The sequence below is a fragment of the Trachemys scripta genome, chromosome 8 (genome assembly GCF_013100865.1).
Source record: "Trachemys scripta elegans isolate TJP31775 chromosome 8, CAS_Tse_1.0, whole genome shotgun sequence".
NCBI classification, from domain to species: domain Eukaryota; kingdom Metazoa; phylum Chordata; order Testudines; family Emydidae; genus Trachemys; species Trachemys scripta.
This window is the reverse complement of record NC_048305.1, coordinates 102,929,579-102,956,515: the sequence shown is the minus strand read 5'-3', so window position 1 is coordinate 102,956,515 and position 26,937 is coordinate 102,929,579. Positions and strand designations below refer to the sequence as shown.

Here is a 26,937-nt window from a genome sequence, read left to right as displayed (position 1 = left end):
GCTCCAGCTCCCACTGCACACAGGGATAGGTCTGTGTGTGTAGATTGTGAATTCAGTGCATATGCAAGAGAAACAGAGGCTGACAGCACCATGACATCTGTGCTGGACAGTATGGGGCCCTCCTGGGCCTGGCTGCATGTGGACAGCTATTGGATTTTTTACCTGGCTGCTGTGTTTTGCCTGACTTATGTACTTCTGAAGGTGATCCAGCTGTGTCGGAGGAGACAGCAACTGCTCAAAGCCCTAGATTGTTTCCCAGGCCCGCCAAGGCACTGGCTGTATGGCCATGCCCATGAGGTACGGTCTATGATACTACTTGATAATGTATTAGGGAGCGTGTCGGAGCGTGTGTCACAAACGAATGAAGTCTTGGTAATCTCAGCACACTTCCCTGCTGTCCCGTACTTGCAGAGAAATGGGGAGATGTCAGTGATTTTGTGTGTGAATGGTAAAGGCCACTGTCATCATTGGGGGAGGGGGAAAGCTTGCATTTTTCAGTGCTCAATGTTAAATATCTAGGGCTTGATTTCTTCAGAGGTGCTGAGCACTCTCCACCCAATTCAACCAGGCTTAAGGTATCTCTCTTGGGCACCCAAAAATGGAGGTACCCCCAAAACTGAGGCCACTTTTGAAAACTTGGGCCAAAATATTGCAAGGCTCTGCTGTAACAAGGATCAGCGTCAAGTCGCAGAGAGAGATCAGCAGCTACCAGTGGCTTTCGGGGGGGGGGGGGGTCTTACATCAGAGGGAAGCTAAAATTCCTCCCAGGTTTTGGAATTCATATCCCTCTCTATTTTACTGTTCATACTGATCTCGCTACATTTAATGCTTTGAATATTTTGTAGTGTGTGTGTGTGACATTTACTAGACAGTCCCTGCCTCCCTTGATGCCGGATCGACTATTCCTTTCAATGGAGGCTGCTTATCTTTGAGAACCCACTTCCCTTTTTTTCTATGCCAAGTCCATCAGAGAGGAGAAGGGAGAGTCTCTTGCTAAATAAATGTACCCAAGATATTTACCTCCTAAATATATTTACACGGTTTGAGAAAAGAGCCACTTCTTTTGAGTGTTTTTCTCTTTGCCCCGTAAGCGTTTTCTCCTTGAGGGCTGTATTCATTTGTTGAATCATCAATACTTTTGGCGGACTTGGTAACACTTGTATTTGCCATCCTAAGCACCAGGAGGCTGCCTTAGACTCTGCAGATGTGACTAGGGTTGCCAGGTGTCCAGATTTTGACCGGAACACTTGATCGAAAGGGGACCTTGGCGGCTCCAGTCAGCATCACTGATCGGGCCGTTAAAAGTCTGGTCAGTGGCGCAGCAGGGCTAAGGCAGGTTCTCTGCCTGACATGGCTCCGTGCGGCTCCCGGAAGCTGTGGCATGTACCCCCCTCCGGCTCCTATGCATAGGGGGAACCAGGGGCCTCCACATTCTGGCTCCCCTAGAGCTGGCTCTGCAGTTCCTATTGGCCGGAAACCGCAGCCAATGGGAGCTTCAGGGGCGGGGCCTGCAGACGAGGCAGTGCACACAAGATCTGGCCATGCCTCTGCATAGGAGCTGGAGGGGGGACACACAGATGCTTCTGGGAGCTGTGTGAGGTAAGTGCCACCCAGAGCGTGCCCCCCTCCGCCGCTCCCATCCCCCAACCCCCTACCCCAGCCCTGATCTCCCTCCAACCCTCCGAATCCCTCAGCCCCAGCCCAGATCACTCTCCTGCACCCCAAATCCCTCATCCCCGGCCGCACACCAGAGCCTGCACCCCCAGCTGGAGCCCTCATTCCCTGCACCCCAACCCCCTGCCCCAGACCATAGCTCCTTCCCACACCGTGAACCCCATATTTCTGGCCCCAATATGGAACCCACACCCCCAGCCCAGAGCCCATACCCCCTCCCACACCACAGCCCCCTGCCTAAGCCCAGAGCCCCCTCCCATATTCCAAGCCCCTCAGCTCCACCCCCCAGCCCAAAGCCCCCTCCTTAACCGAAACCCCTCATCCCCGGCTCTACCCCAGAGCCTGCACCCCCAGCCAGAGCCCTCAACTCCTTCCGCACCCCAACCCTCTGAGACCTCTGGTGAAAATAAGCAAGCAAGTGAGGGCGGGGGAGAGCGAGCAACAGGAGGGGGGATGGAGTGAGCAGGCGTGGGGCCTTGGAGAAGGGGCGGGGTCTCAGAGGAGGGGTTGGGGCAGAGCAAGGGTGTTTGGTTTTGTGCGAGTTTAAAGTTGGCAACCCTCGATGTGAATCATGTTAATTAATACTAGTATTTATTGTTTCTCTTATAGCCGCACCCATAGACCTCTCTTTAGTTCAGAGTCCCATTGTGCCAGGCACTGCAAAGAGTTTACAATCTAAGTAGATGAGACAGGCAAACAGTAGGAGAAAGAAAATCATATTATCCCCATTTGAGATACAGAGGCCCAGACTGGAATGATCTTTCCTAAATAGACTAATAACTTTATCACAAGTACAGCCACTGAAATCAATGGGAACAATTGGTGGGATGGGGAAGGTGCTACTCAGACTATCTGGCCCAGGGGCGTTAACTGATTTGTCCAAGGTCACACAGGGAGGCAGTAACGGAGCTGTGAATTAACCTAAGTCTGCTGCGTCTTAGTCCAGTGCCTAAGCTCTTCAGGGCAGGGATTGCCTTTCTTCTGTGTTTGTACAGCTCCCCACACAATGCGGCCCCAATCCTGATATATTTAGGTGCTACCATAATATAAACCTTTGTCAATACTTAACCACGAGACCATCCCTTACTGTGCCTTTATTTTCTCCATAAACAATATTTTTTTTTTGTAAAAAATCATTACAGCTTCAAGATCAAGAACTCAACAAGATCATATCTTGGGCAGAGAAATACCCATGTGCTCACTCTGTATGGTTTGGAGGTTTCTTAGGATTCCTGAATATCTACCACCCCGAATACGCCAAGGCCGTATATAGCAGAGGAGGTGAGAACATGCAACTTTATTTCTGAGTTCTTAGGATTACAGTTGCTAAGAGTTCCTGCCACCAAAGTCCACTTTTAGTGGGGCGCTGATATCTTGAAATCTGTAGCCTTGTTATAGAACTATTTGCTTCTACCTATTAACACCCCTCACCCACCAAAGGCCCCAACTTGCATCCTTATATAATTCCTCTCCTGTTTTGCAGTTTACACATATTCAGCTGTTTTGGTCTTCTTTAGGGACCCCAGTGTAGGTGTGCACTCCAAGATTCAATTAAAAACCAAAGTGAACTCAGAACAACAAAATTCATTCATGCACAGAGGGCCAGCCAAGGGTTATGAGACCCTCCAAACAGACTAAAATGAAAGTTAAGTTGTGCAGAGGCTAGGTGCAAACCCCCTGTATGGAAGTGAATTTTACCCTGTGCAATTATTTGCATAGTCTTCTAAGAACACAAAACGTCTGTCAGCAAATGGCCCGTGTGACGGCCACCACCTTGGCTGACATACCAGAGACTGAACTGAGAAATTCCAGGGCTAAATGAATGAGCCGCTACAGCATAAGCTGAAGAGTCTGACTCCTTAGCAGTGTCTGTACTTGTATCCTCTGTGCCTCAGACCCAGAATGGCACCGTCAACACTAGCTGCCCAGTGGGTTACACATGAAAAGCAGGTCCTGCTGCTTCACTTACCTAAAAGCAATGAACTAGCTCTGAGCAGTATGCTCGGTGGATGAGCCTAATACCACTTCCTAGAATCTTTTTTATCATGCCCTAAGGAGCAGAGTGGTGTTAGAAAAACCGTCAGGCTTAGGAGATTGGTAATGGTGGGAGACAGAACCTTTCACCTACAGATTAGCAGCTAGAATCTAAACCGCAATAAAGGGTGAAATCGTGGACCCGCCGAAGTCATGGGGCCAGGATTCCACCTCTGAAGTTTAGTGGTTTACATGAACTGGATTGGTGGTGACAGCCCAATAGCTAGTGTGTAGGGGTCTACAGTGCACAAACGCAGATAGCACTTCCTGGCAACTTTGCTGAATCTGACTATACCTGAGAAGTGCTGAGGTGCTATAGAAACCCTAAACAAGATAGACCAATACCATTGATGGTAAAGAAAGAAAAACCCCTCATAATAATCTACTCCATCCCCTTGCCAATGCCAGATTATTTCTATCTGCTTACATGGCCCTCGTCACCATGGTATCTCTTTCTTACTGTGTATTTTACAGGCTCAAAGCTTGAATTGTCAGGAAACATTTGTTTGAAATACAGCCTAAGGCCCAGATCCACAAGGGTATTTAAGTGACTAACTCACATTGAGGTGAGGTGAGGACAGAGGTGCCTAAATATCTTTGAGTATCTGGGCCTAAATTTTCACTTTACTCATTTTATCCTATTTGTTCCTACACCCCCTCCCCCACCACACCTCCCCTCTCCCAACTTGCATCCCCATATAATTCATCTGCTGTTTTGTGGTTTACACTGTTTACATATTTTGAGACCATTCGGCCCCTGCTTGCTGTTGCTTAGCTAAAAAACATGTATCCAGCTGTTTTGAGCTTCCTTAATGACCCCCATACATCATTTCTGTTGCACTTCTCCGAACTCCCGCCCGGTTTCTGAAGAGCTTTCTGACAACAAAGGGGCCCCAGCTGGACACGGTCATCTCAGTTCAACCCTGGATTGACTAGGCACGGTGCTTACCCTTTTCTCCTCTGGAGGTTGTCCCTGTAGCCAATGGCTCTGAGGTGCAGCGTGGTGGAAGCTTGGGTGGCACATTGAGTTAATTCCTGTGAACATATCGGCCTCTAGCGGCTGGCTGCTGTGAGGATATGACTCTCCTTCATCACAGCCAAAGGAGGTGCTTCTTTAATTCGAGTGGTGTTGGTGCTGAAGGTCTCAGGGGTGAACATTTGCGCTGTTTGTGTGTTGGCAGCCACAGGTTTATTGGACCTGCACACACACTGCCCGATCACACCTGCTCGGTGACTCTAAAGAGGACTGTTAACCCAGTGCCTTCCACGCCCCTTCAGCTGATGGACTTTGCTTCTGAAGGAAGGCAAGAGGCAGAAGAGAGTCCTCTCAAGAGTGGCGGCCAGGTGTGCCCTGCTGTCTGATCTCTGAGATAAAATCACCTGCCATCCCTCCCTATCCTACGTGGACTTCACTCCAAGATTAGGGAAAGCACCTCTGTCCCAATCTGACCTCATGTCCAATGACCTTTCCCTATACATCGATCTAAATGTAGGGCGTGTTTCTGCTCCCATCCCCCCGCCTGTCTTGTCAGATTGCTCGCCTCCTCCCCAGCCCAGCCAGCAGCGCTGGGAGAAACTGGCTGAGATTCTGGGCCACGTGCCCAGGAACAAGGGAGGCAAAGTGGGCTGGAACTGACATTTCTGCCCTTCTGATTATGGGCTGCTCCGGCGACCAAGATTGCCTCTGGTGTAAATTCTGCAGTCGTTCCCAGGGCTTCATATGGCTGGTGGTGCAAGCCAGAATGGGTGTGCTGGTGCAAGCTAGAGCCCTGCCCCAGGGCACATCCCATGAACTGGGGGTTGCAGGAGAGGGACAAGGATAATGCCCAGTGGAGTCCCTTCATGGAGATAAAACTCTCCCAGCTCCATGCAGGCTGTTATCAGCGTATGTAGGCTATTGGAGCAGCAGTGAGAATCCTGACCACTGTATCTGTCTATGGCACAACCTCCAGTTGGGGCAGGGCAGATCTGCACTACCACCACCCACTGGAGCTTAAAAGCCACAATCTAGCCTTTAATGGGTTCCATGTAAATGCTTTGCTTTTTCCTACTGAAGTATAGGATGTCAGGGGAGGGTGAGAACTTACCACCCTGCATGACCCCTTGATTTAACTGACATAGCTTGCGATAGAAGGCAGAGTTGTCTCCATTAAAACACACATCTCTGGTGCATTTTTCAGATCCAAAGGCTGATGACTTCTATCATTTCTTTGTGCCTTGGACTGGTACGTATGCTTTTGGTCTCTCACATTACATAACTCAGTTCTCTTGGAATAACTGGGTATACAAATTTACCCGACTTGTGAGCCCAACTGTGAAAAGCGAGTGGGAAATGTATAAAGTGTCAACAACCTACAACCATAAACATTGGTGGGAAAAGGTGCAAAAGGGAGATAGAGACTGAACTAGTCCACACAAAAAAGCCACTGGATATAACTCAAGGGCTGCGTTCAGATCATGCCTGGTAAACAAGAGAAGTGGAGGACTAGAAATCGAAGGACCAAAATCTTTGTGTCAGAGACTAGGCCTAATTGGTGGATGAAATAATGAAGGGCTGGGCTCTTCTGAGGTCCTTAAAAAAGAAAGACGTTTTGGGGAAAAAGCCACCTAGTGTGATGATGGCTGATGGAAAGAGGGGGAAAGGGCGAGCTTTACCATCATGCCTGCCACCCCCACTTTCTCCTGCGTCTCTGGGCTCCAGCATGACCCCATTGTGTCAGAAGGGGGGCGCGGTGCAATGAAGTTTGAAAACCCATGGAATAGATGATCGCAGTGGTCCCTTCTAGCCTTGGAATCTATGAATCTATGGCTTAGTCAGCCAATCATGGGTACTTTGAAACACTGCTGTGAGCCTGTGACCAAAAAGGCAGCTAATGGCAATGTCTGAAACAGCCCAAAGCTAGTACGTGTTTGCCGGGTCTCTGAGAGGCGCAGCGTACAATCTTATCACCTAGGGCTTTTTCAGAACTGAGGTTGCCAGTAAAAGTCAACACCGGAGACAGAAGCTGCAATGTCTATCTTTGCTGTTCTTTTCCTTTCCCTTTTGGGCGTTCTCTTGTTTTGTCTCTAGGAAATAGGATCGGCTCCAAGCCATTTCAACTAACTTCTCTCTCCCCACTAAGGACAGTTATTACCGTCTTTGGTACCATGTAAGAGACTGTCTCACAAGGGTGTTTGTCCTTCTTAAAAGCTTCTCTCCAGCTAAAGGGAAAGGGAACAAGGGATGTGGTTACAATGAAAGCCTTACTTGAGACTTTACATTTCAAATGCTTGAACTGTTTTTAATTCTTTTCCAGTATCTTTACTAAGGGGTTAAAAGGGTTTGTAATGGTGCATTTGCCCTGGTACTAAGGAGGCTGGGGTTTCTGCACACCAAACGCTGAACCGTGTTTGAAACTGTTAAATGTTGGACCGTGACTGGGTTATGTTAACATGCTTGGCTCTTGGGCCCCTTTATTCCATCTAAATTAATACAAGAGGAAGAGATCTTATGGGGTGAAACTCACTGCACCTGTTCAAAGACCCAGTACCGAAGATTCATCTGTCCCCTCCCCTGCAGCTGAGTCTGTGTGGGTGGGGAGAGAAGGAAGCAGCTGCTTCAGGACCTGGTGGGGGCCAGAGAAGGGATGGGACGAGAGCATCAGGAGAACAAAGTGAGGGAGCAAGTTGCCCCTTCCTAACCTCAGAGGGATCCCATAGAAGCCGTGAGATTTTGCTGCTTTCCACCACCCCACTATGGACCACTCTAATTTGATTCTCATTGGCTGAAAAGTCCTGATGTACGTCAATGACCACCAGGCTGGGAATCAGGAGCTCTAATCCTGCCTCCCTGTGGCTGTTAAAGGCCAGCACAAGTTAAAGCAGTCAGTGAAAGAAATCTCCGTACAAGGGCCCCAGCTTCAGGCCAAAGCAAAAGGGAGCCTTCAGCCATCTTTGCACACCATCTTCCTGACGTATGTTCTGTGCATTACAGCCATGCCAAAGATCTCCAGGGAATCCTGCCCCCTCCTCCATGAGAAATGGGAGCACAAAGGTGGCACAGGATAGGATGTGGCTTTGTAGAGCGTATACACCCCCCTGTCACCACACACAATTTAGTTGCTTAGCATTTAGATGCTTTGTGAGAGGCACTGTATATCTAGGTGAACTAAATAAGACTAGTTATATGCACAACAACAGAACGAAATAGTAGAAACGGCTGCCCAAGGGTGATTGACTGATGCAAATAAAGTCCGTGGTCTTGTTGAGCTAGAATCCTAAAAGCTAATTAGGGAGATAGAACATAGGACTGGAAAGTACTGGTTGGGTCATCACGTACAGTCCCCAGACACTGCAGGCAACCCCCTCGTATAATCCTGTTCTTAAATGTATCAAGCTACATCTTCAAACCAGTTAGGTGGTTTGTCCCCACAACTCCTATAGGGACATTGTTCCAGAACCTCACTTCTCTGATGGTTATAAACCACCTTCCAACTTCCAGCCTAAGGCCATCGCTACACTAGGGAATTACTTCGCTATAACTACATCGCCAGGGGAATGAAAAATCCACACCCCTGAGCAACATTATTATACCAACCTAAGTGCCAGTGTAGATAGAGCTTCTCCCACCGACAGACCTGCCATCGTTCACGGAGGTGGATTAACTACGCCAACAGGAGAGCTCTCTCCCATCGGCATAGAACGTCTTCACTAAAGTGCTACAGCAGCGCAGCTGCATTGATGCAGCTGTGAAGATGCAATTTTTTTAAGTGTAGACCTGGCCTAAAAAATGTATTTGTGGCCACTTTATACTTTATTTAGGACAGCTACCCCTGCTTTCCAAACCAGTTTTCTCCAGCTCTGTACACACACAGCAGGGGTTTGCATTTTCTCCAAGATAAACCATTATGAATACAAAGACTCTTTTTTCGATTAACAGCTGTCTTTCAAGGGCATAACACCGTCTCTCCGGGCTAGTCGACACTAGAAGTGTTACAACAGCTCATTTGCACAGATGCAGTTATAGTGCAGCTGGTGAAGACACTCTATGGCGATGGGAGAGAGCTCTCCCATCAGCATTATAAAACCACCTCGGCAACATAGTGCTGTCCACACTGGTGCTTAGGTCGGTGTAACTTACATTGCTCAGGGGGTGGCTTATTCACACCCCTGTGAGACTTAAGTTATGCTGATATAACTTATAGTGTAGACAAGCCCAGATTCCACCTTTCACTGCCCAGATCGTCTGGGTTTATCTTGTTTCGGTGATGCCTTTTGTTAAGCCCATCTAAGCAGTCTGATTTCTTTTGTCATGAGCTGTAAGTTATATACAGAAGTCCAGACCCTCTGCCACAATCCAGAAGGCTTAAAACTCTGTGTTTCCCTCCTCAGGGAAAGGATTAATCGTTTTACATGGACCAAAGTGGTTCCAACACCGTAGACTGCTGACTCCTGCATTTCATAATGATATTTTGAAATCTTATGTGTCGCTGATGGCGGATTCTACCAAAGTGATGTTGGTAGGTAACCCTCTGCTACTGTCATCATTCTGAACCTTCCCCTTCCCACACTGAAACGTAAGGCCTGTCAAGCTGCACTTTATGCTCATTCGATACAGTGAGACAAGCTGGCGTGAGATGGTCCTCACCATTTCCATCCTAGAAATAAATCACATCTGGGTACCAATGTGGGCCAGTCTCAGGGACGGCCCTAGACTCCATCCAGCAGTGGCCTAGTAGAGTACATTCCCAACCCTGTCTTCTTACCCCTGAGTCAGTGGCATCAAGAGGAGCAGGGGTGGGGCCCCGTTAACATTACTGCTTCACAGTGAATTCCTCACTTATCGTGTCTCTGGCCATGTCTACACTTTGTCTACACTTACAAGCTTACAGTGGCACAGTTGTACCGATACAGCTGTGCTGCTATAAGATCGCCCGGGTAGCCGTGTCATGCCAATAGGATAGAGCTGTTCTGTCAACATAATAAAACCAGCTCAATGAGCGGCAGTAGCTGTGTCATCAGCAGAGCGTCTCCTGCCGATATAGCGCTGTGCACACAAATACTTATACTGGAAAAGCTGATACTACTCAAGGGGGTGTTTTTTCACACCCCTGAATGGCAAAAGTTTTGCAGACATAATGCTAGTGTAGACTTGGCCTCTCTCAACAAGAATAAAGTATTATGAATAACGTATGGAATGGAATTTGTTTAATGCTGTCACTCCACAAGTTGAATGTAAGTATCGGCGGGGCATCCAAAGCAGTGGACTCAGGATATTAAAATCAGCTACGCCATATCAGCAGGGTTGGGTAGTTAAGGAATTGCCATAAAAGAGTGAGAGAAAGTAGGTGAGGTAATAGCTTTGGTTGGACTGACAAGCTCTCTCACCAACACAAGTTGGTCCAATCAAAGATATTACATCACCTTGTCTAACTTTCATGGTAATTCCTTAACTACCCAATCTCATCCACCTTGTCTCTTTAATATCCTCGGACTGACATGGCTACAACTACACTGCATACATAAAAGAGTGAGTCATAATCAACTATTGGAACAGATTAGTGAAGAAAATGTTTAATTCATCCTTGTTTGGAATCTTTAAATCAAGATTGGATGTCTTTCTAAAAGATATGCTCTAATTCAACCACAAATCCTCCTTTTCTTCACTTCTATGCCATACCCCTAACGTTGCACAGATTACAAATGAATCTTGGATCCTACAGACAAAGAAATTATTCAAAGGATGATGGCTGGGATTTTAGTGATCTGAGAAATTCCATTTGCTTTATGAATGCTGACCTCTCTTTTTTACATTAGGATAAATGGGAAAAGCGGATAACAAAGGACAAGTCGTTGGATATCTTTGAGGACGTTGGCTTGATGGCTTTAGATAGCATGCTGAAATGCACCTTCAGTTATCAAAGCAACTGCCAGAACAGGTCTGTATGAGAAGAACAGTGGTTTTGCCTTTAAGGCATTGGACAAACTCAGGAGCTCTGAGTTTAATATCTGGCTGTACCAGAGACTTCTTGGGTGACTTAGGGAAAGCAATTTAGGCTGGGATTTTCAATAAAAGCAAGGAATATCCACAAATTGCCATGGTCACGGGGGGTGAGAAAGTATGAAGTTGCACTGAGGTAGCATAAATGTCCCTCTTTAATTAACATTAGGACTGTCGATTAATTACAGTTAACTCACGCAATTAATTAAAAAAAATAGTCACAATTAATCAGTTTTAATCACACTGTTAAACAAAAATTCCAATTGAAATGTATTAAATATTTTGGATGTTTTTCTACATTTTCAGATATATTGATTTCAATTACAGAGAATACAAAGTGTACAGTGCTCACTTTATATTATTTTTATTACAAATATTGGCACTGTAAAAATCATAAACAAAAGAAATAGTATTTTTCAATTCACCTCATCCAAGTAATATAGTGCAATCTCTTTATTGTGAAAATGCAACTTACAAATGTAGATTGTTTTTGTTACATAGCTGCACTCAAAACCACAGCAATGTAAAACTTTAGAGCCTACAAGTCCACTCAGTCCTACTTCTTGTTCAGCCAATCGCTAAGAGAAACAAGTTTGTTTACATTTACGGGAGATAATGCTGCCCACTTCTTATTTACAGTGTCACCTGAAAGTGAGAACAGGTGTTTGCATGGCACTTTTGTAGCCGACTTTGCCAGGTTTTTATATGCCAGATCTGCTAAATATTCGTATGCCCCTTCATGCTTTGGCCACCATTCCAGAGGACATGCTTCCATGCTGATGACACTCGTTAAAAGTAATTGGTTAATTAAATTTGTGACTGAACTCCTTGGGGGAGAAATGTATGTCTCCTGTTCTGTGTTTTACCTGCATTCTGCCATATATTTCATGTTATAGCAGGCTCAGATGATGACCCAGAACATGTTGTTCATTTTAAGAACACTTTCACTGCAGATTTGACAAAACCAAAGAAGGTACCAATGTGAGATTTCTAAAGATAGCTACAGCGCTCGACTCAAGGTTTAAGAATCTGAACTGCCTTCCAAAATCTGATTGGGACAGGGTGTGGAACATGCTTTCAGAAGTCTTAAAAGAGCAACACTCCAATACGGAAACTACAGAACCCGAACTGCCAAAAAAGAAAATCAACCTTTTGCTGGTGGCATCTGACTCAGATGATGAAAATGAAGATGAGTCAGTCTGCACTGCTTTGGATTGTTATCGAGCAGAACCCATCATCAGCATGGACACATGTCCTCTGGAATGGTGGTTGTCGCATGAAGGGACATGTGAATCATTAGCCCATCTGGCACATAAATATCTTGCGATGCCGGCTACAACAGTGCCATGAGAATGCCTGTTCTCACTTTCAGGTGACGTTGTAAACAAGAAGCAGGCAGCATTATCTTCTGCAAATGTAAAAAACTTATTTGTCTGAGCGATTGGCTGAACAACAAGTAGGACTGAGTGGACTTGCAGGCACTAAAATTTTACATTGTTTTATTTTTGAATGCAAGTTCTTTCTATATAATTCTACATTTGTAAGTTCAACTTTCATGATAAAGAGATTGCACTACAGTACTCGTGTTAGTTGAATTGAAAAATACTATTTTTTTTTGTTTTGTTACGGTACAAAAACTTGTAATAAAAGATAAATATTAAGTTAGCACTGCACACTTTGTATTTTGTGTTGTAATTGAAATCAATATATTTGAAAATGTAGAAAACAACCAAAAATATTTATAAAATAGTGTTCTATTATTAACAGTGCAATTAAGCGCAATTAATTTTTTTAATTGCTTGACAGCCATAATTAAAACACATTAAACTGCCCTTTTTTGTCTTCCCTTTAGCGAGAATACATTTCTCAAAGCTATACGTCAGCTTACAGCCATGGTACAAGAGAGAACGAGGACATTTCTATACCACAATGACCTCATCTACTGGTTCAGTCCTCCTGGGTGTCGCTTCCGGAATGCCTGCAGAATAGTCCATCGCCATACAGGTATTTCTTTCCTCTCTTGACTCAAGACTTTCGTCGTCTGTACAACTGAGACATTAACCATGCTCAAGATACTGGGTCTCTTAAGAGGGATGGCCTTCTGGGCAGGCAGGGGAGACATACTGGAAAATATTAGATTAAAAAATGGGGGGTATGTGGTGGTAAAGACCAAGAATGTTCCTTAGATTACCTGGGTCCTGAAATTTATACTTTAGGGAAACTCCATTGACCAGACGAACCCCACATTCTGGTCCATTAATTGAATCATACAGTGGAATCAGAGAAGAAAGAAATCTAGAGTACTATGTCATTTAATTCAATGGTTCTCAAACGGCACTCTTGGAGTACAATCAGTCCACAGAGACCTGCCTGGCAATCTGCAGAATGAAATCTAATGAGAATCAGGCAGTGGTGGGATTTGAATGTTGCAATGGGATGGGAATATGACCCATGAGATAATCCTTGTTTTACTAAGTGGTCCTGGAACAAAAAGATAGGAGAGGAGAATCTATTGATCTAGTCCATGAGATGGTTTTGTGATTATAACAGGACTTGGAGCCAGGAGATCTGAGATATGTTCTTGCATTTGCTACAGACTTCTCATGTGACCTTGAAACTAAATCACTTAATACTTCTGTGCCCTAAATTTACTTACCCAGGAAAAGGGGGAAATACCACATAACGTACATACTTAGAATCATAGAATCATAGAATATCAGAGTTGGAAGGGACCTCAAGAGGTCATCTAGTCCAACCCCCTGCTCAAAGCAGGACCAATTCCCAGCTAAATCATCCCAGCCAGGGCTTTGTCAAGCCGGGCCTTAAAAACCTCCAAGGAAGGAGACTCCACCACCTCCCTAGGTAACGCATTCCAGTGTTTCACCACCCTCCTAGTGAAATAGTTTTTCCTGATATCCAACCTGGACCTCCCCCACTGCAACTTGAGACCATTGCTCCTTGTTCTGTCATCTGCCACCACTGAGAACAGCCGAGCTCCATCCTCTTTGGAACCCTCCTTCAGGTAGTTGAAGGCTGCTATCAAATCCCCCCTCATTCTTCTCTTCTGGAGACTAAACAATCCCAGTTCTCTCAGCCTCTCCTCATAAGTCATGTGCTCCAGACCCCTAATCATTTTTGTTGCCCTCCGCTGGACTCTTTCCAATTTTTCCACATCCTTCTTGTAGTGTGGGGCCCAAAACTGGACACAGTATTCCAGATGAGGCCTCACCAATGTCGAATAAAGGGGAACGATCACGTTCCTCGATCTGCTGGCAATGCCCCTACTTATACAGCCCAAAATGCCGTTAGCCTTCTTGGCAACAAGAGCACACTGTTGACTCATATCCAGCTTCTCGTCCACTGTGACCCCTAGGTCCTTTTCAGCAGAACTGCTACCTAGCCATTCGGTCCCTAGTCTGTAGCAGTGCATGGGATTCTTCCGTCCTAAGTGCAGGACTCTGCACTTGTCCTTGTTGAACCTCATCAGGTTTTTTTCTGCCCAATCCTCTAATTTGTCTAGGTCCCTCTGTATCCGATCCCTACCCTCTAGTGTATCTACCACGCCTCCTAGTTTAGTGTCATCTGCAAACTTGCTGAGAGTGCAGTCCACACCATCCTCCAGATCATTAATAAAGATATTAAACAAAACCGGCCCCAGGATCGACCCTTGGGGCACTCCACTTGAAACCGGCTGCCAACTAGACATGGAGCCATTGATCACTACCCGTTGAGCCCGACGATCTAGCCAGCTTTCTATCCACCTTACAGTCCATTCATCCAGCCCATACTTCTTTAACTTGGTGGCAAGAATACTGTGGGAGACAGTATCAAAAGCTTTGCTAAAGTCAAGAAATAACACATCCACTGCTTTCCCCTCATCCACAGAGCCAGTTATCTCATCATAGAAGGCAATTAGGTTAGTCAGGCACGACTTCCCCTTCGTGAATCCATGCTGACTGTTCCTGATCACTTTCCTCTCCTCTAAATGTTTCATAATTGATTCCTTGAGGACCTGCTCCATAATTTTTCCAGGGACTGAGGTGAGGCTGACTGGCCTGTAGTTCCCCGGATCCTCCTTCTTCCCTTTTTTAAAGATGGGCACTACATTAGCCTTTTTCCAGTCATCTGGGACCTCCCCCGATCGCCATGAGTTTTCAAAAATAATGGCTAATGGCTCTGCAATCTCACCCGCCAACTCCTTTAGCACCCTCGGATGCAGCGCATCCGGCCCCATGGACTTGTGCACGTCCAGTTTTTCTAAATAGTCCCGAACCACTTCTTTCTCCACAGAGGGCTGGTCACCTTCTCCCCATGCTGTACTGCCCAGTGCAGCAATCTGGGAGCTGACCTTGTGCGTGAAGACAGAGGCAAAAAAATCATTGAGTACATTAGCTTTTTCCACATCCTCGGTCACTAGGTTGCCTCCCTCATTCAGTAAGGGGCCCACACTTTCCTTGATTTTCTTCTTGTTGCTAACATACCTGAAGAAACCCTTCTTGTTACTCTTAACATCTCTTGCTAACTGCAACTCCAAGTGTGATTTGGCCTTCCTGATTTCACTCCTGCACGCCTGAGCAATATTTTTATACTCCTCCCTGGTCATTTGTCCAATCTTCCACTTCTTATAAGCCTCTTTTTTGCATTTAAGATCAGCAAGGATTTCACTGTTTAGCCAAGCTGGTCGCCTGCCATATTTACTATTCTTTCTACACATTGGGATGGTTTGTTCCTGCAACCTCAATAAGGATTCTTTAAAATACAGCCAGCTCTCCTGGACCCCTTTGCCCTTCATGTTATTCTCCCAGGGGATCCTGCCCATCTGTTCCCTGAGGGAGTTAAAGTCTGCTTTTCTGAAGTCCAGGGTCCATATTCTGCTGCTCTCCAATGCTGCTCTTCTACTTCACAGAAGCGTTCTGAGAATATTGAATGTAAAGAACTTGGAGATTCTCTGTTGAAAGGTGCAAAGTATTCTCTTTTCTAGTGATTTGACTGGTCCTTTTTTAAATGTATCTAGAGATGGGGCTTCCACCATTTGCCTTCCCAGGTGATTGAATTACTAGTGAATCACAGTGACATTTTAACTAAATCATACGTTGATCATTCTTTCCCTAGAGAAGGTGATCAAGGAGAGGAAGGAGTGGCTCAAGGATGAGCGAGAGCTTGAAAAGATCCAGAAGAAGAGGCGCTTGGACTTTCTGGATATTCTTTTATGTGCCAAGGTGAGTCCTGAAGAACACACATGAACTAACTACGCTATACCATGTACACATTTCACTAAGTATCATTGGCAGATACCTGAGCATTGCTGACTGCAGTTTCCTCACCAAATACTCCCTTTTCTAATCTTTTTGGCTGTTGGGTGTGGTTGGAATGTCTGGATGCAATCGGTCAAATTCAAATATGCTATAAATGGGCACAAGTCCTATTGAGTCTCATACCAGGAGTGAATTTGTTTGACTTTATTAAAAAACAAGCACATCCAATCAAAATATTTAAAAATGGTTGAAATCTAAATGAAATATTTCAAGTTTGTTGAAACAAAATGTTTCATTCAATTGAACTTTTCAATTCACCAAAATTTTTTGGGGAAAAAATGGTTTTGGTTCATCATGAAATCATTTTTCAACACTTTTTTTCAGAATTGCAAGAGAACTGAATAATCCATTATTCACACAGCTCTAGCTAAAAGGACTGTGTTTGTCTGACCCAGACCTGCACCGCCTGATGTCACACCAAAATTGGTTCTTCCTGAAACTTTCTCAAGTTCCACCTATGTGAATTCATTACACAGCAATGTGGCCACAGGGTGTCTGGATTTGATTAATTCTTGATATGCAACTCCTCAGACGGTTGTCTATACATACACATATTGTGGGTTCTTGTTGGAATGCAGAACATGAACAAAAGAACACAGGAACTGCCACTGGATCAGACATGAGGCCCATCTAGTCCGGTCTCTGACAGTGGCCAGCTCCTTCAAGTGAAGTTGTAAGAAGGCCTTATCCTCATCTCTAATACTTAGAGATTGTCTTAAACTCTGAAGCATGAGGTTTAATTGCAAATCTTTTCTATTCTAAAATTAGGATGAAAATGGAGACGGATTACCTGATGAAGACCTACGTGCCGAGGCAGACACTTTCATGTTTGGGGGTCATGACACCACAGCAACTGGGATCTCCTGGCTCTTGTACTGCCTGGCCCTGCACCCAGAGCACCAGCAGAGATGCAGGGAGGAGATCAAGGAGATTCTGGGAGACAGAGAGACCATTCAATGGTGAGACACCTCATTTATTGCACATTGCTTCCCCTTGAAGATTGGGTCAGCTAATGCTGAGACTTAAGAATGTTCCAGACTCTGCTTTTAATCATTACACATTAAGACTCGGGATGGGAGTTTGAAATTTTGTGAACATCTCAAGTTAAATTTTAGGCATGTGCGGAATCTGAGAATATAAATCTGGAGTAACTCAGGAGAAGCAGGAGAAACTGCTTCTGTAGTTGGATAGCCATTCACAGTCTTTGTTTAATCCTGATCTGATGGTGTCAAATTTGCAAATGAACTGGAGCTCAGCAGTTTCTCTTTGGAGTCTGGTCCTGAAGTTTTTTTGCTGTAAGATGGCTACCTTTACATCTGCTATTGTGTGGCCAGGGAGGTTGAAGTGTTCTCCTACAGGTTTTTGTATATTGCCATTCCTGATATCTGACTTGTGTCCATTTATCCTCTTGCGTAGTGACTCTCCAGTTTGGCCAATGTACATAGCAATGTACATTTGACACCATCAGATCAGGATTAAACAAAGACTGTGAATGCCTATCCAACTACAGAAGCAGTTTCTCCTCCCTTGGTGTTCACACCTCAACTGCTAGCAGAGCACCTCACCCTCCCTGATTGAACTAACCTCGTTATCTCCACACTGATTTATACCTGCCTCTGGAGATTTCCATTACTTGCATCTGAAGAAGTGAGGTTCTTACCCACGAAAGCTTATGCTCCCAATACTTCTGTTAGTCTCAAAGGTGCCACAGGACCCTCTGTTGCTTTTTACAGATTCAGACTAACATGGCTACCCCTCTGACACTTTCTAATTTTTGTGTAGTTCCCCTTTCTGAAATTAAATGCTACAGTGTTGGGCTGCTGTGGAGTTTTCCCCACCAAGGGGATGTTAAATTTAATTATATTATGGTCACTATTACCAAGCGGTCCAGCTATATTCACCTCTTGGACCAGATCCTGTGCTCCACTTGGGACTAAATCAAGAATTGCCTCTCCTCTGGTGGGTTCCAGAACCAGTTGCTCCCTACTGCTATATTCTTCTTAGCAGAGCATGGAATTTCTATCCTTAGAGATTCTATGGTACAGTTTGATTCATTTACAATTTTTACTTCATTTGATTCTAAGGTAAGAATCTGAGAGCCCTATCCGGGTCTTCCAAGCTCCTAGCTCCACAACAGAGAGCCTAGAAGTCCTGGCATGGTGGGGCTGCTCCAGAGCTGCAGACTACAAAAGCATGAGTTCCTTAGCCCCAGGGCAGTCTCCAAGGGCAGTCCCACCTGGCAGGGACCCAGTAGTTTTCCAACATAACTGCCTGAGATTCAGCAAATGTTCTTTGAACCCAAATCGCATTTGTGAAAAATTGTAGGTTTGATGAACTGGCATTTTCCAATCAAACTCGGTTTCATCAGAAATTTTCCTACCAGCTCTACAAAGGATGCATTTGATCAAAAAACATCTAAGATGTCCAATCATGTTAGAGGGACAAGGTGACCACATTTTAAAAACAAACATAAAAGTCAGACTCTTTTGTGGTGACATTTTTTGGAATTGTGAAATACTCATCCAAATTACATATTTTTTTTAATATGTGTACTAATCTCACCTACTTCTAACTCCACAGCCACATGGACATATGTCTCAGAGTGGAGGACTTTCCCTCCCAGTAACTTAGTGCCCTGAATGAGTTTCTTGTGTAACCTTGAAGGAGTGTTGTTAAACATGCACTTTGAGCAAAAGAACAGCTTTGATTGCACCTGCGCTTTTTAACTTTTCCTTTCACTGCAAAAAGCATTCATTACATTGAACGCTTGTTCCACTGGACTGGGGCTTCTGGTAAAAACAGAACAAATGGTACCTGATGTAGCAATAAGTCTTGGACAAAGCATTTGTAAGTTGTTAAAAAATCCAAATGTCTGTGTAGCGATGCAAGACTCACCCCTGTGGCACCTCCTGCTGGTCTCTCAGGGAATTAGCTTCCAGCCTCTGGAGCACCCTCTGTCAGCTAGTGTCTCGCTACCCCTGGGCCCCGTGTCCCTCCCAGACTCTGGTGCCCCTTTCCACTGGGGTGCTGCCCCCTGGCAGTAACCCCACAGTCTCTGGGTCTCCCTCCTTCCAAGGGAACCCCCCACCCCTATCCCCACCTCACCTCAGTATATGGCTACTGCCCAGTTCCCATCTAGCCTCCATTCACTGGGGCAGACTGCAGTATATAAGCCACTCATCACCAGCAAGGAAGGTTTGGACCTGCTGCCTCTGCCTACCCTTGGGCTGCCCTCTGCAACCCCAGTACCTATTTGGCTTCAGAGGAGGCCAGCAGCCTTGGGGGTTTCTAGGTTGGAGCTCCCCAGCTTTTCTGGCCTTCCCCCAGCCCTGCTCTTACTCAGGTACGCTCCCCAGCAGCCAGGCCCCTCCCTCTGAAAGGCTAGAGAGAAAGTGTCTGTCTGTCTGCTCCTAGCCCACTGCCCTCTTATAAGGGCCAGCTGGGCCCTGATTGGGGCGTGGCCACAGCCTGGGCTGCTTGCCTCCAGCCACAGCCGTCTCCTGGGCTGTTTTAAGCCCTTTATAACAGACTGATATGGATGAAGTGAAAAACTAGGACATTGTGGGTGTCCCAAATAGAGTTCCCGAGACAAGAGAACAGGAGCTGGTTGAAAAATGCAAATAATTTTTCATGGAAAATTTAAGAACATTACTTTCAAATTTTCCCATATTTTGTTTTAATTTTTGAAGACAAAACAAAAACAAATCTTGAAGAAATGTCAGTAAAAGATTTTTGTTTTCACGAGCTAAAACCCAAGAATGTGTACCAAAACCTGAAAAATGTTGTTGAACATTTTTCAGTTTTTAGTTTCTGCTTTTGAAAAACCATAAAATTTCAACAACAAAAAAATAGATTTTCATCAACACTTTTCGTTTTGGTCACCCCATAAAAATTTTTCCTCAAAAACTTTCATTTTGATCAAAAAGGCATTTTTCATTAAATATATTGTAATGAAAGAATATTGAGCTGCTGTAACCATGGTATCAGCTAAGTAACTGATCCTGGTTTTGGAAATCGGGTACTGAGTTACAGATTGAGAACCCCATTGAAGTTGGTAGCATTACTCCAGCTGAACATAGTGGCATAGCCAGGTTCTAAGAGCAGGGGGAGCAAACATTAAAAAGGCGCCCCCCCTTGGCTCCTCCTCTGGCCATGCCCCCTTGGCTTGTCCTCCGGCCGCTCCGTGCCCCCCCCTTGGCTGGCTCCTCCGGCCGTGCTCGCCCCCATGGCTCCTCCGGCCGTGCCACCCCAGTGGCCCCCCCCCATGGCTCCTCCGGCTGTGCCATGCCCCCCCGCGACCCTCCCCTTGGCTCCTCCGGCCGTGCCACCCCCCACAATGGCTCCTCCAGCCGCGCTGCGGGCTGCCATGCTGCCCCCCCCTCGCTCCTCCGGCCGCGCTGCCCCCCCCATGGCTCCTCCAGCTGTGCTTCCCCGCCTTGCCTGCAGGAGCCCAGCGCCAGCCAGGCAGGCCAAGCTTCAGAACGGAGCGTGGGCCCTGCCCGCTGGCGCCATGGTAACCCCTAACTAAGGCGCCGCTTTTGGAAAATGTGCTGAGGGGAAGCGGCTGCTTCCCCTGCACCCCCTCTAGCTACGCAACTGGCTGAACACAGTGCTGGTGAGAGCAGAATTTAGGCCTCACTGCTCTTTGGGTATGGAAAAACAGAACAGCGTTTCCCAGTTTTAGTCAGAATTCTTCCGTTTGAAGAGGACAAGAGGGAACTTCTTTCAGACTGTAGATTCCCTTGAGGGTTTGCAATCTAAAAGATTCACCTAGAGAAACAACAGGTTGTGCAGGCAGCCTTGTATTTCTGCACTGGGGAGGAGGTTCCCATGTTCAGACATATCTTTGGTTTCTTTTCAGGAATGACCTTAGTAACATGCTCTACACCACCATGTGCATTAAAGAGAGCCTCCGCCTTTACCCTCCGGTACCTCAAGTGTATCGACAACTCAACCAACCAGTCACATTTTTCGATGGGAGGACTTTGCCAGAAGGTCTGATTCTATCCCTTTTCCTGTGTTCTTCATATGTTTAAGGGGTGCAACTTTATATATAGTAGCTAATGGGCATTGTATGTGTGTGTATCAGCTAATTATGGACCCAAGGGATGACATTTGGATGAGGATTAAGAACTCACTTCTAAAGTTCCAGGGGTTTTGACTCCAGAGTTTTGGTTTACTCTAGTTAGGAAGGTAAGCAGTGAAATAAGAATCTGAATCTTGGTTTAGTTTCTGAACCCTGCAACGTTTGCAGTGGACAAGGGAGGTGTCTGATCCAAGTTCTGATTTGGCCCTTTGTACAGAGAAGAGCAAGCCATGAAATTTAGATCAGGCTAAAGGTTTTGATTCCAGCCAATAATTCCGTGCCGCTGACTCAGTGTACCTCTACAGTGCAGCCAGTGGTGTGATTTGCACCTCATGTAGACATCCCTGTGCTAGCTGTAACCTAGCTAGCGTGCTAACATTAGCAGTGAGGATGCTGCAGTGCAGGCTGTATAAGTGAGTACGTACCCCTGGCATCAGGTGGGCTTGTGCAGCCTATGCTGAAGATCGCACGGCCATGTCCTCGCTACTATTTTTAGTGAGCTAGCTAGATTAAAGCTGGCATGGGTATGTGTACACAGGCCACAAATCACACTCCCATCTGCAGCGTAGTCATACCCTCAAAGTCAGGGAGTTTGGACCTGGGATTTTCATTCATACCCAACTCCACTATCAGCAGGAGAAGGTTCCCAAAATAGGCACCAATAACTAAAATGGACTAGGATAAATATTCTGCCATCACACAAGACAGAGACGGTCTAACAGTGTCAGCTGAACCAAAAATCCAGGAAGCTTTTCCTTGCATCCATATCGGTCACAGTCATTAATTAATCACCAGCCAGTTGTCTCAGCCATATTTCACATATCCCTCTGACCACAGCGATCTACTGCAAGGAACAATGGCACTGTGATCATAAAGTGACTGGGGAAAAAGAGAAGTCAGGGACTGGGAAGGACATTAGTTCCAGAGGATGTGGGGAATGCTCTGGTCCACTCACAGGAGGTGGATGAGTTTGCTTTGCCAGCTGACAAGATCTATGTACTCAAAGAGAGATGAAGAGCTCTTTAGCTGATCTCCCTGTGGGCAGGAATTAGCACCCTACATTAATCTGCCGAGTAAGATCTAAAGTACTGCGACTTGTTCATTAATTGATTTTCCAAATACACACCCCACCCCTGAATGTATATCGCATATACATGACACCCAGGACCTAGGGTATTCATTGGTTTTACTCTCCAATCTATTTACCCAAAATACACAGGGTTGCCGATTCAACTTCCCAAAGCAGATGCTTTCATGAGCTGCCTGAATGCTCAGGCAGATGGCTACCTGAGGCCGTAGGCAGCCCCAGTTGGCAGCTGCCTGGGGAGTCCAGGCTGGCAGGACATCAAAAGTTTTGATGGAATTGACATGTTCCCATGGCATATTTTGATGCCATCAAACCCATTCAATCTGATGGAAAGGTGTTGTGTTGGAAAATTTTCAACCAGTTCTGTTCAGTAATCAAGTTCAATATTAAGTCTATGGACACAATTGATATGAACAACAAGGGGGAAGAAACACAAGCCAGAATAGGGAAAGAACAGGTTGAAGAATATTCAGATAAGTTAGATGTATTTAAATTGTCTCTTGACGAAATTCACTCTAGGGACTTAAAGAGTTGATGCAATCTTGGAACCATTAGCAATTATATTTGAGAACTCATGGAGGATGGGTGAGGTCCCAGAAGACTGGAGAAGGCTAAGCATAGTACCTGTCTTTAAAATGGTGAACAACAGATCAGACTAGTTTCAATACTTGGAAAGATACTGGAACAAATAATTAAACAATGATGCCAAACCAACTTAAATTCTTTCTTTGACAAGGTTATTGGCCTAGTGGATAGGGTGGATGCAGTAGATTTGATATATCTTGACATTCTTACAAACAAGTAAAAAGCGACAAAGAGTCCTGTGGCATCTTATAGACTAACAGACGTATTGGAGCATAAGCTTTCGTGGGTGAATACCCACTTCGTCAGACGCATGTGGTATTCACCCACGAAAGCTTATGCTCCAATACGTCTGTAAGTCTATAAGGTGCCACAGGACTCTTCGTCGGTTTTTACAGATCCAGACTAACACGGCTACCCCTCTGATATTTTACAAACAAGTGTCGTCTAGATGAAACTATTACATTATGGGTGCACAACTGATTAAGACAGTTCTCAAAGAGTAGTTCTTAATGGCTCACTATCCAACTGGGAGGACGTATTTCATGGGGTACTACGGGATGTATGCTACTATTCAATGATTCATTAATGGCTTGGATACTGGAGGGGAGAGTACACATAAAATTTTCAGCTGACACCAAGGCGGGAGGGGTTGCAAGCACTTGGAGGACAGGAGTAGAATTTAAAAGGATTTTGATGAATTGGTCTGAAATCAACGAGATGAAATTCAATGCAGACATGTAGTGCCCTTCGGAAAGAAAAATCAACTACAAATTGGGGAATAACTCGCTAGGCCAGGGATTCTCACAATTTTTTTGGTGGCCGCTCTGACAATTTTTTCTGAAAATACTTAATTAACTTTAGAAAAAACAAATAAATATGCACAGACGTATTTTATTTATGTAGGATTTTTTTTACAGACTCAAAAATAAAAATATTGTTCAGTTGTCTCTATTCTTTACTGAATCTAAACAGGATAGAAACACAAATAAGGTGCTTTGCACGTTCTTATTTTTTTTCTTGTTATGTCTTTTGCTTTTTTGGTTGCTATTTTTTTAAGACATCCTAGTTACTAAGTCTTCTGTGAAATGTGATACAGGTCCATCTCATCTTACGCTGGGGTTACGTTCTGCAATCAGCGCCTAAAGCAAAAATCGCATATAGTCAAAATTACATTGAGTGTAATGGCGGGCGGAATTGCCCGCACTACAGAAACAGTATTTAAATTGTTATTTTTCTCTTTTTTTTGTTGTTTTTTTGTTTTTGTTTTTGCCAACCGCATAAAGCTGAAATCACACATGTTAAATGCACCTAAGACGTGACAGACCTGTATTAACAGACATACAAATATCACTTTTCACAGCAGACTTACTCAGTCCTGGCAAGCAAATTAAGCCCTGGGTGGGGAGGTAGGTATGGAGGCTGCAGGGGCCAGGAGCACTGGGGGAGACAGCGGGGGCCGGGGGGTGGTGGTGGGGTGACCTTGGGGCCAGAGCCCGCTACTGTACGGCCGGGGAATGGAGCCTTAAGTCTGAAGCCTGATGGCTGGAGACTGACCGCACCAGCCCTGGGAAGCTGAGGATCTCACTGGCTATTTGTCCCTCCAGCTTTTGTGTCTCCAGAGGGAGGCTGGGCCCAACAACTGCCGCTGCTTAGCCACCCCTTCCCCCTCAATCACTGCCCAGGAGGCTGTGTCCACAAGAAAAGTCTCTGGTGGCCATATGCGTCCACACTGACTGCATATGGGTAAAGAATGGTGTCCCTAGCCTCTGTCTGTCAGAGGATGGAGATGGATGGCAGGAGAGAGATCACTTGATCATTGCCTGTTAGATTCACTCCCTCTGGGGCACCTGGCATTGGCCACTGTCGGTAGACAGGATACTGGGCTAGATGGACTTTTGGTCTGACCCAGTACGGCCGTTCTTATGTTCTTATTTGAGAAATGCTGCACTAGGCTGTGGTACTGCTGACAAGGATCTGAGATCACAGTGGATCCCAAAATTGAATATAAGCCAACAATGTGATGCCATTGTGCAGAAGCTAATACTATTCTGGGATGTATTAACAGGAGTGTCATAAATAAGACAAGGAAGATCATTTTTCTACTGTACTCAACACTGGTGAGGCTTCAGCTGGAGTATTGGGCACCACACTTTAAGAAAATTGTGGACATATTGGAGAGAGTCCAGAACAGATCAACATGAATGATAAATGGTTTAGAAAACCGACCTCTGAGGAAAAGTTAAAAGAAATTGGGCATGTTTAGTCTTGAGAAAAAACTTTCTAACTAAAAGGATAGTTAAGCACTGGAATAGGCTTCGAAGGGAGGTTGTGGAATCCCCATCTTTGGAGGATTTTAAGACCTGATTGGACAAACACCTGTCAGGGGTGGCTTAGGTATACTTAATCCTGCCTCAGCATGTGGGGATAAACTAGATGACCTCTTGAGGTCCCATCCAGCCCTACATTTCTGTGATTCTATAACTGGGTATGACATTTGTCATTAAAAGGCTGCTTTACTGTGCCCTGATGCCATATGACGGGATTACAAAGAACCAGTCAGCCAATCAATAATGGCTAACTTCCGAGCGTCAGTAATCGTGTGGTGGGGCAGGAATACAAAAATATAAATGGAAAGAAAATATTGTAGCAGGTGATTTTCTTCTCATGAGATCTTTTCTCTCATTCTTACCAGGTAGCTTAGTGTCTCTGCACATTTACGCGCTTCACAGAAACCCCACGGTATGGAAAGATCCAGAGGTACGTTACTTTGCTTCTTGTGATGTTTAGTTTCTTTTTGCCTGAGCACATTGGAAGGAACTTGCTACACCATCCCTCCCCACCCTTCGTTGGGGCGGTGCGGCTATGTACCACCAGCATCTTGGGCCAGGCCTTAAAAGTACAGTCTGGGCTCTATATATGCGGATTTTTTTATTGGATTGTTTGTTTTGGATGTAGGCTTAGGACTAGTTTTTTCTCTCGGTCAGACCAGTGTAAATCCAGAATACATTTATGGACCTCAATGGAGCTATTCAGGATTGACACCAATGCAACTGAGATCAGCTGCTGGTGAGTATTTGCTTCAGGTTGGGGGTCTGTTTGTAACAGACCTAAAAGTGGCAATTCTTCAAGAAAAAAACTTAAAAAACAGACTCCAACGTGAAGCTGCAGAACTGGAATTAATTTGCAAACTGGACACCATCAAAGTAGGCCTGAATAAAGACTGGGAGTGGTTGGGTCATTACAAAACCTAAACCTAATTTCCCCCATACTAATTTCTCCCTACTGTTTCTCACACCTTCTTGTCAACTGTTTGAAATGGGCCACTCTCATTACCACTTCAAAAGTGATTTTTTGTCCCTTGGTATCCTACTGTTAAGTGAATTGTCTCAGTAGACTGACCTCACACTTGGTAAGGCAACTCCCATCTTTTAATGTATTTATACCTGCCCCTGTATTTTCCACTCCATGCATCTGATGAAGTGGGTTCTAATCCATGAAAGCTTCTGCCCAAATAAATTAGTTAGTCTCTAAGGTGCCACAAGGACTCCTCGTTGTTTTTGCTTATACGGACTAACCCGGCTACCACTCTGAAACCAATAAAAAAGTAGTGGCAACAATGCACTGGATATATGATTTTAGGATGAATATTTATTTCAATGCCCCATCCTACAAAAAAATATTGACTGCCGTGGTGAGGTACATTCAAAAACACTAAAGTGAGTTGAATTTATTATTATTATTAACTAGCTAGCTAGGTTACTGTTTTTTTTTTCAGTGTGGAAAATTGTGTGTTATTTTGCAGGTTGAATGATGACTGAATGACATAACCCCCACCCCCACCCCCCGCCAATGTCCGTCACTCAGTCCGATAATTTTGTCAAGTGTCCGTCGTGCAACATGGTGGTGCCTACCCCTGGATGCCAGTCAGTGCAGAATGGGGCCCGATTGTACCCTCAGTTACAGAGGAGATGGGGGATCATCTAACTAGCCAAGGGAAGAAATGGGACCTTGCTGTGTGAACACAGTTGCCAAACCCAGCAGTAGCTTTGTCACTAAATATCTTTAGAGTACAAATGATCTTTTCTTCCAGGTGTTTGACCCCCTGAGATTTTCACAAGACAACTTGTCTGATCAGCATTCCTTCGCCTTTATGCCCTTTGCTGCTGGACCACGGTGA

At 45.2% G+C, this 26,937-nt stretch overlaps 1 protein-coding gene across 1 annotated transcript; it reads left to right on the top strand.

Moving 5' to 3' along the window:
- LOC117881606 (cytochrome P450 4B1-like) lies at positions 1 to 26,937 on the top strand. Its single transcript, XM_034779058.1, has 11 exons — positions 1 to 297; positions 2,817 to 2,955; positions 5,889 to 5,933; positions 9,079 to 9,206; positions 10,504 to 10,625; positions 12,540 to 12,691; positions 15,800 to 15,906; positions 16,771 to 16,961; positions 20,864 to 20,997; positions 25,453 to 25,517; positions 26,851 to 26,937. Exons 1-11 carry the CDS (start codon positions 91 to 93, stop codon positions 26,935 to 26,937), a joined length of 1,377 nt encoding a protein of 458 aa, XP_034634949.1. The 5' UTR covers positions 1 to 90.

Excerpts from the sequence above, each read along its gene's own strand:
- LOC117881606 (XM_034779058.1), top strand. The coding sequence starts at position 91 with ATGACATCTGTGCTGGACAGTATGGGGCCCTCCTGGGCCTGGCTGCAT. Across the intron at positions 298-2,816 it reads TGTATGGCCATGCCCATGAG|CTTCAAGATCAAGAACTCAA; the intron begins GTACGGTCTATG and ends AAATCATTACAG. Across the intron at positions 9,207-10,503 it reads ATTCTACCAAAGTGATGTTG|GATAAATGGGAAAAGCGGAT; the intron begins GTAGGTAACCCT and ends TTTTTACATTAG.